The 15,022-nt window shown below is 49.7% G+C and overlaps 2 protein-coding genes across 15 annotated transcripts in view; both read left to right on the forward strand.

The window, feature by feature from the left end:
- LOC309660538 (uncharacterized protein) overlaps window positions 1-15,022 on the forward strand; it is a 701,196-nt gene that overhangs the window by 367,286 nt on the left and 318,888 nt on the right. For 10 of the 14 annotated variants that reach the window (XR_014263435.1, XR_014263436.1, XR_014263437.1 and 7 more), the window contains exon 1: window positions 10,062-12,243. The exons of 1 other annotated variant lie outside the window; for it this stretch is intronic. The gene's annotated coding sequence lies outside the window, so the exon portion shown is untranslated. Of the gene's footprint in view, window positions 1-10,061; window positions 12,244-15,022 lie in introns of those variants that run through there. 3 more of the 14 variants (XM_082461350.1, XM_082461348.1, XM_082461349.1) reach the window with 3 other exon arrangements.
- Window positions 50-4,764, forward strand: ZIC1 (Zic family member 1). The gene is made up of 3 exons (XM_082461282.1): window positions 50-1,801; window positions 3,238-3,401; window positions 4,089-4,764. Exons 1-3 carry the CDS (start codon window positions 820-822, stop codon window positions 4,284-4,286), a joined length of 1,344 nt encoding a protein of 447 aa, XP_082317408.1. The 5' UTR covers window positions 50-819; the 3' UTR covers window positions 4,287-4,764.

Consider the following 15,022-nt stretch of genomic DNA (forward strand, 5'->3'; position numbering starts at 1 on the left):
CAAGGGGGGGACGGTGTCGTCCTTTCAATTCATTTATCTGCAGGAATGATTGCTGCTATCAGTCTCGCGCTCACCGCCCGGCTGAGGAGGTGAAAGTTTCTCCCCAGGAAGATAAACCGCAAAAGACAATATTGTGCATGATTTGCGCCTTTTCTTTGGCTTTTTCTTTCTTTCTTTTTTTTCTCCCCCTCCACCCCCCCTTTTTTTTTTTTTTTTTTTTTTTTTTTTTGCAAAAAGCAGAGGGGGAAAAAGGAGAGTGAAGGAGCGAGGAGGCGAGCCTGAGAGAAAGGAGAGAGAGAGAGAGAGGGAGAAAAGAAAGGGCGAGGGGCTAGTGGAGAAGTGAGGAGGGGCGTACGACGCGAGGCGGAGAGAGGGCTAGCAGTCGCTGCTCCGGCGCTCACATTCCTCTATGCTGCAAATCCGGGAGGAAGTTTTTTTGGGGGGCTGAGATGCTCCATGCCTTTCCCTGGGCAGCCTTGACGCGGGGTCCTCTCGGCAGAGACTGAGCGGCGAGAAAGTGCTAGCCGGGCCGGCGGGGTCTGCTCGGCGGGCGCCGGAGCCCGCCTTGCTCGCGGCCCGCAGCAGTCAGGCTTCCCCGCGCTTGGCCGGGCGGGCGCCCCGGCGCGCCGCGCCGCTGCCTGCGGGCTAGGACTTCGCGAGGTGGGTCGACTCCTCCTCCCTCCTCTTCTTCTTCCTCCTCTTCCTCCGCCTCCCGTTCCTCCTCCTCCACTACCTCCTCCTCCTCCTCCTAATTTTCCCTCCTCGGCGGGCGAGGGTGGGGGGGGCGGGGGAGGCCGGGGCTCGCCCCGAGCAGCCACGATGCTCCTGGACGCCGGCCCCCAGTACCCCGCGATCGGCGTGACCACCTTTGGCGCGTCCCGCCACCACTCGGCGGGCGACGTGGCCGAGCGCGACGTGGGCCTGGGCATCAACCCGTTCGCCGACGGCATGGGTGCCTTCAAGCTCAACCCCAGCTCGCACGAGCTGGCCTCCGCGGGCCAGACGGCCTTCACGTCTCAGGCTCCCGGCTACGCGGCTGCGGCGGCCCTGGGACATCACCACCATCCGGGCCACGTCGGCTCCTATTCGAGCGCAGCCTTCAACTCCACGCGGGACTTTCTGTTCCGCAACCGGGGCTTTGGCGACGCGGCGGCTGCAGCCAGCGCGCAACACAGTCTGTTCGCTGCTTCAGCCGGGGGCTTCGGGGGCCCACACGGCCACACGGACGCCGCGGGCCACCTCCTCTTCCCCGGCCTTCACGAGCAGGCGGCGGGCCATGCATCGCCCAACGTGGTCAACGGGCAGATGAGGCTTGGCTTCTCGGGGGACATGTACCCGCGGCCCGAGCAGTATGGCCAGGTGACCAGTCCGCGTTCAGAGCACTATGCCGCGCCGCAGCTGCACGGCTACGGGCCCATGAACGTGAACATGGCCGCGCATCACGGCGCCGGCGCCTTCTTCCGCTATATGCGCCAGCCCATCAAACAGGAGCTCATCTGCAAGTGGATCGAGCCCGAGCAGCTGGCCAACCCCAAAAAGTCGTGCAACAAAACTTTCAGCACCATGCACGAGCTGGTCACGCACGTCACGGTGGAGCACGTCGGCGGACCCGAGCAGAGTAACCACATCTGCTTCTGGGAGGAGTGTCCGCGCGAGGGCAAGCCCTTCAAAGCCAAATACAAACTGGTCAACCACATCCGCGTGCACACGGGCGAGAAGCCCTTCCCCTGCCCCTTCCCTGGCTGCGGCAAGGTCTTCGCCCGTTCTGAGAACTTAAAGATCCACAAAAGGACGCACACAGGTACGGAAACGGCTGTCCTTGACACCCCTCGTTCCCTATCCCAGGCCTGGGACCCGAAATCCAAAAGTCAGCGGCGTGGGCGCACAAACCCGGCCTCGGTTGGGTCTGGAAGTCAGATTCCAGCAGGCAGACAGCGAAAGTGTGCGCTGGTTTTTAGTTTGAAGCTTGAAATTCTGGTAAAGTACAGAGAGGATCGGATTAGAGGGATCTAGTGATATAGATTTTTAAATGCGAACTAAAAAAAGGCGGGGAGAGCTGAGAGACAAACCCGGTTTTGCGGAGTCCTTGGTGCGCGCGAAGCCGTGAGAGGTGGCCGGCTCCCGGCGGCGGCGGCAGCGGCAGCGGAGGCGCCAGCCGCTCCAGCTGCAGGCAAATCTAAACGTTTGCTTTCGGCCAACATCCCTTCTCCACGCACCTTAGTGAGGACTTTGCCAAAGGAAGGAGCTGAGGAAATTGGAGGAGATCGGATGAAGGGGCACAGAAAGAAACAAAAAGAGACAGAAAAGAGGGGGTGGCGATGGTGAAAGGAAGTCAATCGGGCCTGAGGAGGCTTATGCATATTTAAAGAGCCCCGATTTTAGTAGTGACTTGTTTGTGAGCAGGCTTCAGGAGTCGGGAAAGTCAGCAGAAGGCGGAGAAGTCCGTTTTGTCAATTAGATTCTATGAGGACTTTTCGAAACACCGAATGCCCTGAGTTGGCCTTTAAAAATAAATAGACCGGTCGGGAGCAGTTAAAAGAAAAGTTCGTGGCGAGCTCAGGGCTCTAGTGTGGGTCGAGCAGGTCATTCTGGGCCTCTTGGGCCAACAAGACCGGGAATCCGGTCTGCTTCCCTGTCCTGGTTTGCCCGGGTGATTTCTGAGTACTGCGTTTGGAACTTGGCGTTTTACGCCGGAGCCAGGGAAGAATTTGCGGCGCCGAGCTCTCGGCCCGGATTACCCTATAAAATGTGAGTGTGTATAGGGGTGGGGTGGGGTGGGGGCGGCGACGAGCGGGGTGCGGAGCGTCGGGGAGGGGGTAAGGGGAGGAGAGAAGAGCAAAACAGCATGAGAATCAGCCCGGAATGTGAAAATTAGAAACCTAGAGCTAGGTAGAAGCTGCCTGAAGTCCTCTATATAGCCCCGGGCCTCAAAACCAGCAGCCAGACCTGCTGCTACTCTGGGATCTAAAAAAACTACCACGACCACTAATAATAATAATAATAAAATAATAAAATCTGGATCTAATTGGATTAAGGGTTAAAATAGTTCAGATGTTTAAAATTCCAATGCAGATATATGACTTTGTTAAAGATCCCGGTTTTGAGCTTGCAAAGTGTTAACCCTGGGCCGCTGCCTTTTTAATTTTTGTTTTTATTTTTTCCTTTTGTTTAACTTTTTAAAAAGAGCCGCGGGGTTTGTTCTAACCAGACCTCTCTCTTTCTTGCCTTTCGCACCAGGGGAGAAGCCCTTCAAGTGCGAGTTCGAGGGCTGCGACCGACGCTTCGCCAATAGCAGCGATCGCAAGAAGCACATGCACGTGCACACGAGTGACAAGCCCTATCTTTGCAAGATGTGCGACAAATCCTACACGCACCCCAGCTCGTTGCGCAAACACATGAAGGTAATCGCCGCGCTCTCGCCGCCCGCCTTGGAGCCAAGAGCCCGCTCAGCTCTTCGGCCGGGGTCGGGCGGCGAGTGGCAGCCGGGCGGTGGCAGGAGCCGGCAGAGGCGGAAAGGCCACGATTCCTCTCTGCTGACTGGGGCTGGGCAGAGAGGGCAGGAGCTGGAAAAGGAGATGGGGCACCCAAGGCCGTTCTAAATTTACTGTTTAATAATAAAAATCAAAAGAAGTGAGCACTGTAGCAGAGGCCGCCACTGATGGGGAGCCAGGACAGCCCCAGCGGGCTGATTCTGACGAAGCTACGGCCATGGCGGCTTGGCTGGCAGCGTTGGGCAGAGAGCCGGGGTCTTGCACGCGGTCCTGAGCGCTGGCTCACCTAACCCTGAGCAAGCAACGTTCAGCGGCTGCCGTGAGGACCATCTCAGGCTCTGGCCTCACATCCAGCCTCCCCCTCCTCCCTAGATATTTTCTTTTGTTGAGTCCCCGGGGCACTGTCCCTCCCCGGAGCCCAGCCTCTGCAGGGCCGAGGCGGGGCAACCAAGCCCAAGTCCCGCGGGTCTGGCCTCCCTGGAGTTCAAGGGGATCCAGGGCTCCTGGGGGAGGCAGCGCTCGGCCTTCACCCCCCCCCCCCAGGCGGCCGCCGCGGCGGGTCTTTATCTCCGTAAAAACGCGACTTTATTCCCGCAGGTCCACGAATCCTCCTCGCAGGGCTCGCAACCTTCGCCGGCCGCCAGCTCGGGCTATGAGTCCTCCACGCCGCCCACCATCGTGTCTCCCTCCACAGACAACCCGACCACCAGCTCCCTGTCGCCCTCCTCCTCCGCGGTCCACCACACAGCCGGCCACAGCGCGCTCTCTTCCAATTTTAACGAATGGTACGTTTAAAATCAGAAACAAAACACCGAACAAAACCCTATTTAAGAGACTGAGCACACACACACATACAAAATATTACTGAAAGAACCCTGAGCATCAAAGCAGTCCCCTCCCCACCCCCTAATCCTATTTTTTCTAAACCTGCCGATAGACCCAGGACCGAGTAAGAGAGAAGCACCAAACCTTTACTTTTTTTTTTTTTTAATTTTCTTTTCTTAGTTTGGCAAAGGCTTGGTAGCCAAGGGGTGGGAGGGGGGTGGAGGAGAAGGCGGTCGCCTGACCAAATGCCGCCAACCCCGAGGGCCAGTTTCTCCTGGGAATCTGAACAGGCTCTCTGGGAGTCGGCTTTTTTTTTTTTTTTCTTTCTTCTTTGCATTCTTGTAAATACAGAATTATTAGCTTAAAACTGTACTGTTGGATTCTGTATATAGTTATATCTTGGTTGGAAAGGGGGGTGGGGTGGGATCGTGGCGTTGTGGTCTTTGCATTGGGGGAGGGGGGAGGGGCTGGGGGGAGGGGGAGGGGGAGGGGTGGGCGGCCGAAAGCCAACTGTTTGTACTGAATGGCAAGAATGTTCTAGTAAATGTGTACCAAAATGTGAATTACTTTGTACGATTACAGTCTCCACGTCGATCTAACAGAATATTATTGGTATTAATGTGCTTTTTTTGTATAAAGTGCAAACATTTCGTCCCAAAGTCTAAGTACTTTAGTGCAGTAAAATGTTGTTTTCACGTCCTGTCAAGAATTCGTATAGTACGAGCTTGGATCTGCGTGTCAAACTGTTCCATTTGTTTATGTAAAGTGATATTAAAAAAAGATATAAACTATAACTGTCCGTTGCTTTTGGCAAAAGGTACAACCACATAATGTATATAATTCCTAGTTTCCATATTTATCCGCATGTAAAGGGCCGGTTTATTCATGTTACAGCTATTCAATATTTATGGCTAGAAGAACTCGTATGTACACTTTAGTTTCCAGAACTGTTTGGTAACCTTTCGTACGTTATTAAAGATTCTTAAATCTCAGTGATTGTGGTAGGAATTTCTTCTTCACCCCCAGCAACCTGCTGCCTCTTCTGCCAGCCTTAGTGGGTCTTGGGAAAAGCTCACCAGTCTTCCCTTTCTGTCATCGCAGGTCGTATAAACGTGATAAATGAACGCTACCCTGCTGGCTCTCCGAGAGGGTGTAATTAGTATTTATATCAAAATTTATGAAACAAATTTTCGGCCGCAGTATAATTTAAATGACCTTTGCAGACATAGAATAACAACCATAAAAATAACAGAAATAGATTGCGCAGGCGACATCAATATTAATGTAGGCGAATTGTCAGAAGCTCAAGGGCTCGCTCTGCAGCTTTGCAAATGAACTTGCAGCCGAGGGTTCTGCTGTCCCCCAAATTAAATTCCCCGAGTTGAAACCAAGTTGCAGATTTACAATATCATATTTTAAATTGCTGTCTTCAATTAAACCATTTATGGCCATAACTAATTTTCAGGATGTCGATGCATGCTTTTCCAGGCCTTCCTTCTTTGTACAAAAGTAAACCTCCATAAAGCATTTTATTTATATTTCTTCAAACGTGATGCTAATTTAAATTAATTACTTCCTGTGATATGTTATTATTCCTATAATTTTGCCAGTTATTAGTTCTCTCAAAAATACATCTAGGGAAGAGAATTATTTTATGTAATTTGATTATCTTTCTATCTCTTTTATTTATTTCTCATTTACTTAAGAAATTCGTTCCATTGGCTGGCGTTGATACAGTAAATTTGTAAATGAGGAGACAATATAAAAAATCTAAATTACTTGTGCTTAATGACTGTAGCAGAACGCCTTTTCTCTAAATCAGATTGTCTTTCTTGCAGTTTAGTTTGATAGATTTGCAAGCTATGCTGCTCCCTTGAAGTTAGCTGCGCTGGTAGGAACGCGAGCTTCTTTGTCTCTGGTTGTAGCTTGCATGATCGCCCCATTAAGCAGACAGCGTAGCCGGAGATCACAAATCAGGGCCTTGGCTGTAGCTGCAAGGGTGCTGATGTGTCAGAGCACGAGACGGAAACTGACCTCACTGTAGGCAAGTAGGAACCCAGACTTGCATCTTTAATATACAGTGTTATGTGTGACTCTGAGAAGGAAAGCAAGAGGGAAAAACCCTCAAGAGTGTACCATTGACCAATTACAATATCAAAATGTTAAATTTGTTTTTGACTCGTCCTTTCATTGCTTGCTATTTGTATTTGTCACTTTTAGGCAACAAAGTTTTACTAGGTGAGGAGGGGATTTGCTACACTTTCTGTAGCACATCAAAAACTAGAGATGGTGGTGTTTAACTTTTAAAAAATTGTTTTTATGATCTTTAAGAGTAAAGATCAACCTTTCATGAAAAGAGCGCCACCTTGCAAGGTTTGGTGAGATTTAAGGAGGTTGAACACCTAAGCAGAAATTGCTGCTGGTTCCGAAAATTTATGAGACTATAAGCTGGCCCCAGTTGGCTCTGGAGGTTTAAAATTAACTAACAGCATAGTAGTTGAAGTGACTCCAGACATTAGGGCCAATAATTAATAAACATAGAAAATAGCTCCTCTCTCTAGGAAAGAAAGGTAAACACCTCAGTTAATAATCCTTCCCTTTCCTTTAGAGATTAGAATGTCTGGGAGCCTGATATAAGTATAATAATAATAACAACAGTACTTTTGTAACTTTGTTAGTGTATTTAGGAAGATAGTCAATGAGTGTATTTTTCCTTTGACCATTCCTGAAAGCAGTTTACTTCAAATTTGGAAATATAAATGTCTCATTATTTGTTATGTACCTGATGCCCTTCTAAACTTTAATAACATAGTATAATAATTAAATATCATACTATGATATATGATTTAAGTAGGATATTTTAAAGATAAATTTTAGGGATAAATGTTTACTTCAAAACTACTTCATATTAAAAAATTTTTTAGACATTGAATGCCAAATAATTTAAAAAAAAAAAAACCATTTGAGGAGTACTGTGTGTGTGTGTTTGTGAATAACCTCACCAGAAAGGAACTTTTATAGTAGAAGCCAATATTTACGCCAGTCCCCCTTACGCATTCTCTTCTCCAACACTTATCACAAAGAAAAAGTCATTAATGATGTAGGTTGCCTAAAATAATGCTTCAAACTTAAATGTAGTCTATGATTTTGCTGGTACCTTTAATGTTTGCTTCTTGGGATGTATTCTTTCTACTTTTCTTCATGGGCTATTAGGTTTTGAAATACATGAATGTGAACAGCGAAATATATTGTTAGACCCTATTTAGCAGGAGCTGAAGATGCTGCAAATGGCTGGTTTGTGTGTGTAGCTGTGGATTTTGATTTAGGCAGAAAGCTGTCCTGGTTCATATTTTGACTGCATTGTTTTCTATCACTATCAAATGATTAGAACAGCTAACAAGTTATTAAAAAGTTATATTGCGTCAACAAAAGATGCCTGACTACAAGCAACCGTATTTGAGAAATGAAGAGAAATGAGTTGTGGTATGTGTGTGTGTGTACATTTATAGAGTAAGCATGTAAATATACAAGCACCATTTATATGGGGGCTAAGTAATTTTCAAACATTTCAGATCCTTTGTTTTCTTCTTCAAAAGCTACCCCCAACTGCTTTAAGCGTTTGCAGCTGATGATTTTGATTTTTTAAAGTCAAGCATTCAAGTTAACCTTTAAGAAGCAAACCACCTCCAAAAGAAAGATGTAACCTTTCAATTGCCCCATATGCTTATCATTTTTTTTCTTTTTCTTCCTTTTTTTTTTTCTTTAGCTGACAGTGTAAATAGCACTAACCTTCTTTGCTCATGGGCCTGGCATTTAGATGTTTTTATTTGTTGATGGTGAAGTTTTCTCAGAACTTTTAAAGGGCTGGCAACAGAACTACATTCCCCAAATACCTTGCCCAGCCCTGAAAACCTTCCTGATGTTCCCTTTTAGAGGTCAAGTTGTAATCAGTGTCCTGGTCTCCTTGTGAATCAGTATTGGTGGAGTTGGTACCTGAGCATACTGCTTTCCAGGAAGCAGCTTGGGGAAGGCTCTGGTCCTTACAGAGCAGAACCAATTTATGATGGGCTGGGAGTAACTATATGTGGTCTGGCAAACTCAAAATGAAGGCGCTGAGCTTGTGCCTTTGATTATTTGTGAACTAGATATGAAGTCAGCAGATTCCCAGCTCACATTTCTTTTTTTTTTCCAACTCAAAATACTAATTACAAATTAATCTTGTCCTCTCTAGGTACAGAGTTCTCGCTTGCTCCTAGCATCAAGTGTAGTTCTTAGAACTATGTGTTCATATTAGGAAAACAAAGTGTTGTTTTCATAAAATTTGCCACAGTTCATATCACTCTCTGGTTTTAGAATTCTTGAAAACAGAGTGGCAGTGGAAAGATCTATCTCATCTATGCCAGGCAAACCTGGTTCATGTTACTATAGGTTCATATTACTCAGGGTGCTGAGATTTTTTTTTTCTAGCTTTTTACCACCCTATTCACTATCAGTAATATGTACCCATTTAAACTGGTTAGATATAGAATGTAAGATTTTATAAGAGTAACTATACAGCAACCTCTTTTTTTTTTTTTCAAATGATAATCACTAGTTTGGGGCAAGAAATAAGAAAAAAATGGTAATAACTTTTTATAGCATGCCACATTTGAGCCTTTTCCTCAAAGTTTATTGCAAGTATAACGGCATAATATACACAAAATATGAGCAGTGTTCCCCATTAATCTATGCAAGTCAGGTTCATTCCGGAGTGTCTCACCAAGTAAGAGGAAACACGATCAGCCCAAACCAGGGCCTATTTTTACCATGCAAGTTGAATTCTGGCATTAGTTCCTAACGTTTATTTCCACTTTAGAGCAAGGAGCAAAAACAGTATGAAGTTTCCAATTGATGCTATACTGGAGGTGGGTTTTTCAAGAATAAGAAACTGAATTTAGCTATCTAGTATGGAAATGACATTGCTTGTCAATGGTACTAGAGACTTCAATCGTCTGTCTCTTGTCCACAAAATTTTGACTGCCTCTGATATTGTGGGTCATCTTTGTAAGTATATGCAGAAGAATTCACGGGTTGTGAAACTTACACAGTGATATTTTCACCTACAGCATACACAAGAATCAACTATTAAGCGTGGATATAAACAGATGGGAATTATATCTATAAAAAGAAAAACAACAACAGACGTTCGAAGGCCAGCGACCTTAGCAAACTAAAAAAAAAAAATTATGATTATTTTGCTTCTGTCTTTTGTGTAATAATCCCCGTTAAGCTACAGAAAACATAAGGACATAAAGAAGGTGAGAGAAGCTTACATCCTAACTCCTTTTTAATTTTTTTTCTGTCTATCCGGGAAAATCCTAGCCTCTGGCAAAGAAAGCTGAAAACTGTGGAGGAAGGTAAAACCACGAAAAAGGATAGGGGTGGGTGAGTCTGCGTCAAGGGAGATTTTTGTCCTGGAGAATTTCTTGAAAATATATAAACACAGGCTTTGGAGGTGAGTTTGTGGCGGTGGGGTGGAACAGCAAGACTGCCCCACAGCCCCTCCACAGAAGGCCTGGCGGTCAGCGTTCGAGGGGCCCCTTGCGCCACCCTGCAGCCCTGCGGGGCGCTTTCGAAGTCGCTGCCGCGGGCTGGGACTGTGGCTGGGAGAGCAGTGCGCAAGCGCGGCCCTGGGCCCGCGGTTCCACGTGCTAATGAATATGCATGAGGCGCCCCCCCCCGCCCCCCCGCCCACACGGGCCGCGGGGAACAGCTCTGCGGCTCTGGCCCGCGAAAGCTGCCGGCCCGGCTGCCAAAACAGCGCGGCGAGGAAGCTGCACGTGTTTGTTTTGAAACCGCACTGGTTTAAGTGAGTTCACAAAGCCAGGCAGACAGTGTAGGCTCCAGCCATCGAGTGGGCCGGCAATCTCCCCCTCTTTAAGGGCCGCCCCAGTGGACTACGAGCCCTGCCCACTTAGGAGCTGTCCTCCTCCTGTACCCTTCCAGGGAGCTGGCAGTTCTTCTAGCTCCTTGGAGAAGACGTCCCCTCCAGTCACCTGGCCCCCCTCCAGTCACAGACCCCACGCCTGCGGTGGGAGGGCAGGGCACTAAGGGTTTTCCTATCGCCCACCCTCTTTCTTTGCTCTGATCCAGGCTTGAGTGTCCCCTGTCTTTGTCTGTCTGTCTCTCTCTTTCTCCCCCTTTTCCTTTCTCTCTCCGGGTTCCTATTCCTGTCTCTGGCTGTCCCCCAGCCCCTACCCACTCATGCGGGGGGCTATCAGCCGCTTGCTTGAACGATTGCTCTAGGGTTTTCTCTCGACCCTTCCCAAATAATACTCGTCAGCTCGCGCATGCTTAAGAGCTGGTATAGTCCTGTTGAGCTCAAACGTGCTTACATGGTGCAAACGTGACAACTGGTGGAGGAACTGCCCTGGCCACGAGACCTGGAAAGTGTAGGGTGTGGTGAGGGAAACCCAGAGTTCAGGCGCTGAGCTATTGCTTTCCCCTCCTGGTGACATTCCTGGGGTTCTGCACATTGCATAATATTTTGTGGTCAATGTACTGACATTTCCAGAGCAAGTGCCTAATGTGTCTGGTGGAGTGACCAGCACCTGTAAACAAAGGGGAGGGGTAGTGGAGAGTCCCTGGGGCACTCTATCCTCACACCACTGTCTATAGAGCTATGCTTTTGGGTGTCTTGGTCAAAAATCGTAGATCCCATGACATCAGAAAATGGCTGCCAGACAGGTTCCAATTCTCCTTTGGATTTTACTTTCAGCTGGAGGGACAGACCCATTCCATGGGGCCCACGCCTCTCACTTCCCTCACTGCTAACAGGAGAGGGCTTTTGTCACTGCCCGGTTCGCACTGCAGCTAATCCAGGGCCAGCTTCGTTCCTGCCGGTTCTGAGATCCGGGGGCCATAGCATCATTTCACCTGACAGCCACCATTCGCCACGTCTTCAGCTTTGAACAAGGAGGTGTGGCAGAGGGGTTTTGGAAACGTTCCTGCTAGGAAAAGTCCTGTCCTCCCACCCAGCATCCGAGTCTCGGAGCTCAATAACATAGGGGTGGCCCGAGAAGAGCTGCTGGGGACCTGGCCCAGGGAGGCCTGGCAGAAGCCAATCAGCCTGGGACTGGTCCCAGGGACTCGGTGGAAAGGGGGCTGGCTCACCAGAGTTCTCTTGTCCGAGGTCCCCGGAGGACAGAGCACCTGGCGTCTAGTTAGGGGCGAAGAGTCCTTCCATGCACCGAATCCCCGCCACAAGGGCCACCCCACAGGAAACCCATTCCCGAGTTGGGTCCTTTTATGTTTTAATATGTTGGGAGAAGGGGGCGATTTAGACTCTACGAACTCCACGCTAATTATGAAGACCTGGGTCGGGCTCGCTCTGAGCCGCTCTAACCCAGCGTGGGTTCCTGCGTTCTTGCCCAAAAGGCCAAGGCCCAAAGAACCCTTTGCATTTGGCGGAGGGCTAGAGGGAAAGGAGGGGCGGGGGCGGGAGCAGGCCGGGGTCTGCAAGCCGGCAGCCCGGCGCGGCGAACTTGGGGCTCCCGGGCTTGGCCGCCGCGTCCGTGGCGGCGACGCGGTTGCCCTCTCCGGGCCAGAGAGCGGGGACGCCCCTTCCCCGCCCCTGGCGCCCCCAGCGCCCCCGGGGTCGGCGCCAGAGTCCCTGAGGCCCGGAGGCTCTGACTTCAGGCGGCGAGGCGGGCTCTGGGGCCTCCCCGGGCCAGGCCGAGTTTGGTCTGCGGGGGCGATAGCGCGGGGCGCGGGCCGGGACCAAGGAACGAGGGACCCCAAACCGGACAGGCGTTTTCCTTCCCTCCCCCTTCCCCCCGCCCCAGCCGCGCCTCAGTCCCTGCCCGAACTGCCCGTCTCCGGTAGGACTGACTGTCTGCCCGGCCTCACTCTGCTGCCAACCTTGCCCGAAATCTAGACCCCACACCCGGTAAGTCGCGTTCTTTCCCCCACCCCGTCCCGCCACCTTCCCGGCGGACTCGGCCCGCGGCTGCGTGTGCGCGAGGGGCCCGAGGCGCGCGCCGAGAAGTTGGGCTGACGTGGAGAAGCCGCGCCAGCCCGGCCTCTGCGGCTCGTGTGTAGGAACGCCGAGCACCCCAAGGTAGTCAGAGATGTCGCGGGGCTCCCCAGTGAGGAGGGACCGAAGAGGGTCCAGCCTCGCTCTCCTGGATCCTCTTTGTCCCTGTGAACAGCCACTAAAGCTATCTTTTAAGAATAAGCTTTCTGCTGGTCTCTAGTGTGTGTGTGAGTGTGTGTGTGTGTGTGTGTTGGGGGAGGGGAGCGGGGGAGGAGAAGTGCCCCTTCCCCTAAGCAGTTTCTAATCCCTAAGGTCCCCAACAAAGTTTACTTATGGTTTCCATTTGAATGCTGTGAAGTTAGTATTATTATTACTATTTTAAGTGAAGATTTCTAAGAGTCACAACTTCTCAAATATACGTGCCTCTTGAGGGCATTTCGACAATTACCTTGTCCACTAACTCCCCTCCTTTCCCACTGGAAAAAAATAAACTTAATTTTTCAGTAGTTGCCTTAGGACACGTCGTTTACAAATCACTAATGTGAGGGAAGAAAGGAAGAAAGAAAAACAAGCTTGGCATTTCTCGTTGGGAGTCCGCGTGCTCTATTACTGAAATGTGCAAGATGGATTTTTTTGGGGGGAGGGGGAGGCAGGGCGCTGGAAGAGTGCTTTTGAACCGCGCTGCCCTGTTGCACGGGGCTGACCTTTGGCTGACACGGCCACGGAGCAGGCCGTTCGTTAACGAGGATTTGATACATTAGACATTCGAGCTGGGCGTGTAAACCCACACTCTGAATCCAGATTTCGCTCAAATTAGTGTACGAGGAAATGATCTTTTTAAGTCCTGAGGCTTAACCAAGTGTCAGGAGAGCCGATTGCTGCCTGAAAAGGGCAGCGAAGGACACTGGGTAAAAGGCACATTCCTAGCTCCTTAAAAAACAAACAAAATAAAACCCCTAAATCTTCTTTGAATAATTCCTGAAATCCTCCAAGTCGCCACTTTTAAGTAATGCTTATAAATAAGGCTTATCATCTCGTTCTAGTGAATTCTGTTGTATTAAATCCTAACGCGAGGCAAAGTTGTGAAGACAGTGTCACAGTTATGGAGATATATATATATATATATATATACACACACACATACACACAATATATATTATACATGTATACATAATATATTCATGTATATAATTTTTTTCTCTTTTACTCTCTGGAGATGCTAGAATGTGACAATTTATATCCGCCAGGTTGTGGGGCACCTACGGAGGGGAGAGTCACAGATTTTAAAGCCGTTTAAAAGTTGACGCGTCTCGATTTAATTTGGTTCGACTCGTGTCCAGACTTCAGAGCCCAGAAAGGGAAGGCAGGCTGGCCACAGGGACCCCGGCCTGGGGCGCGGCGGCGGAACCTGCAGCTCCCCAGCAGGCTGGAGTTGGGGACTCGGCTGTGCAGTGGCAGTGGAATGGGAGGCCAATTGGAGGATGCGGCGACTCCCGCGGTATTTACTGGCTTGGGAAAGGTATCATTTTATTTAAGTTGGCAATAGAGCTCCAACTTAAAATTTTAAAGAAAGCACCCCCCAGAAAATGTTTTCCTTCTCTTCCTCCTAATAGCAGAGCCCGCGAAGTGCTCTGAATTGTAGAGGGGGAGAATCGCTCCTGCCGGAGTTCCCAGCCACTCTTAGGGTGGAAGAGGGAAGACGAAGGGAAATCGTGTTCTTGCTCTGTGTCCCGCAGCCCTGCAATGGCGATTTCCTTCAGCTACTGTCCTGGGGGAGGATCGCAGCGACAGAGGCACTTTTCTGCACCTGAGTGTTGGCTTCCGCTGCTGGGTTTTGCTGGCGCTGCACAGAGGCGGTTGCTGGGACCAGAATTTATTCCAGGCGAAAACGTACGCGAAGCAGTTTTCGGCCTCAAATCTTTGCTCGGGGAGTCTCTGCTTCCACTCCCCTCTGTCCTCTGGATGTGGATAAAAAGACGAAAAATTAAGCAAGAAAGGCACTATCTATAATGAAAAAAAAAAAAAAAAGATAGTTTAAAAGCAAGGATTCTAGGGGAGAGAAGTGATTCTCCCAGACCTACGATGAAGAAATCCAGACAGGGCCCACGAGAGCTACAGGATTCGTTCCAGACCGAGTTCTGTAGACCTAGTCCCACTCACAGACTGACGGCTCGCCAAACTCGGGTCCCCGATCTTTAGGACAAGGGCAACTGGGCGGGTGGAACACTTTTCGGGACAGAGGCCCTGACCCCCTTTGGAGAAATCACACCTCTCCAGAATCTTGAGAACGCCCCTGGCTTGGGAGGGTTGCAAAAGCTGGTCTTAGGGTGAAGAGGCGAGTTGGGGGAAGAGGGAAATGTTGGGAGAGGAAGGAGAGAGGAAAAGTTGTGGCTGGTCGACTGCGAGATCGAGTTCATTTCCCCCCAGTGGCGGGTCCCAGCATCCTTCTTCCCCAGGTTTGGAGCACCAGCGAGCGGTGTTTGGGCGAGAAACTCCCCGGATCACCGACGTTCAAGTTGTGTCAAGTTTGAGGTAGAAAAGGCGGGTCTATTTCATTTTAAGGTCCACTTTTGGAGTCAGTGGAAACAATCTACCGTTGACTTTCATAAAGAGTGGAAGGGAGGAAGCGCCCGCCGCTTGAGGACTTGCCCGAGTTTCTTTGGCCCTCTGTCTAGACCGCCCACGAACGTCC

Source organism: Balaenoptera physalus (genome assembly GCF_965194825.1).
Source record: "Balaenoptera physalus genome assembly, chromosome: 4".
NCBI lineage: Eukaryota > Metazoa > Chordata > Mammalia > Artiodactyla > Balaenopteridae > Balaenoptera > Balaenoptera physalus.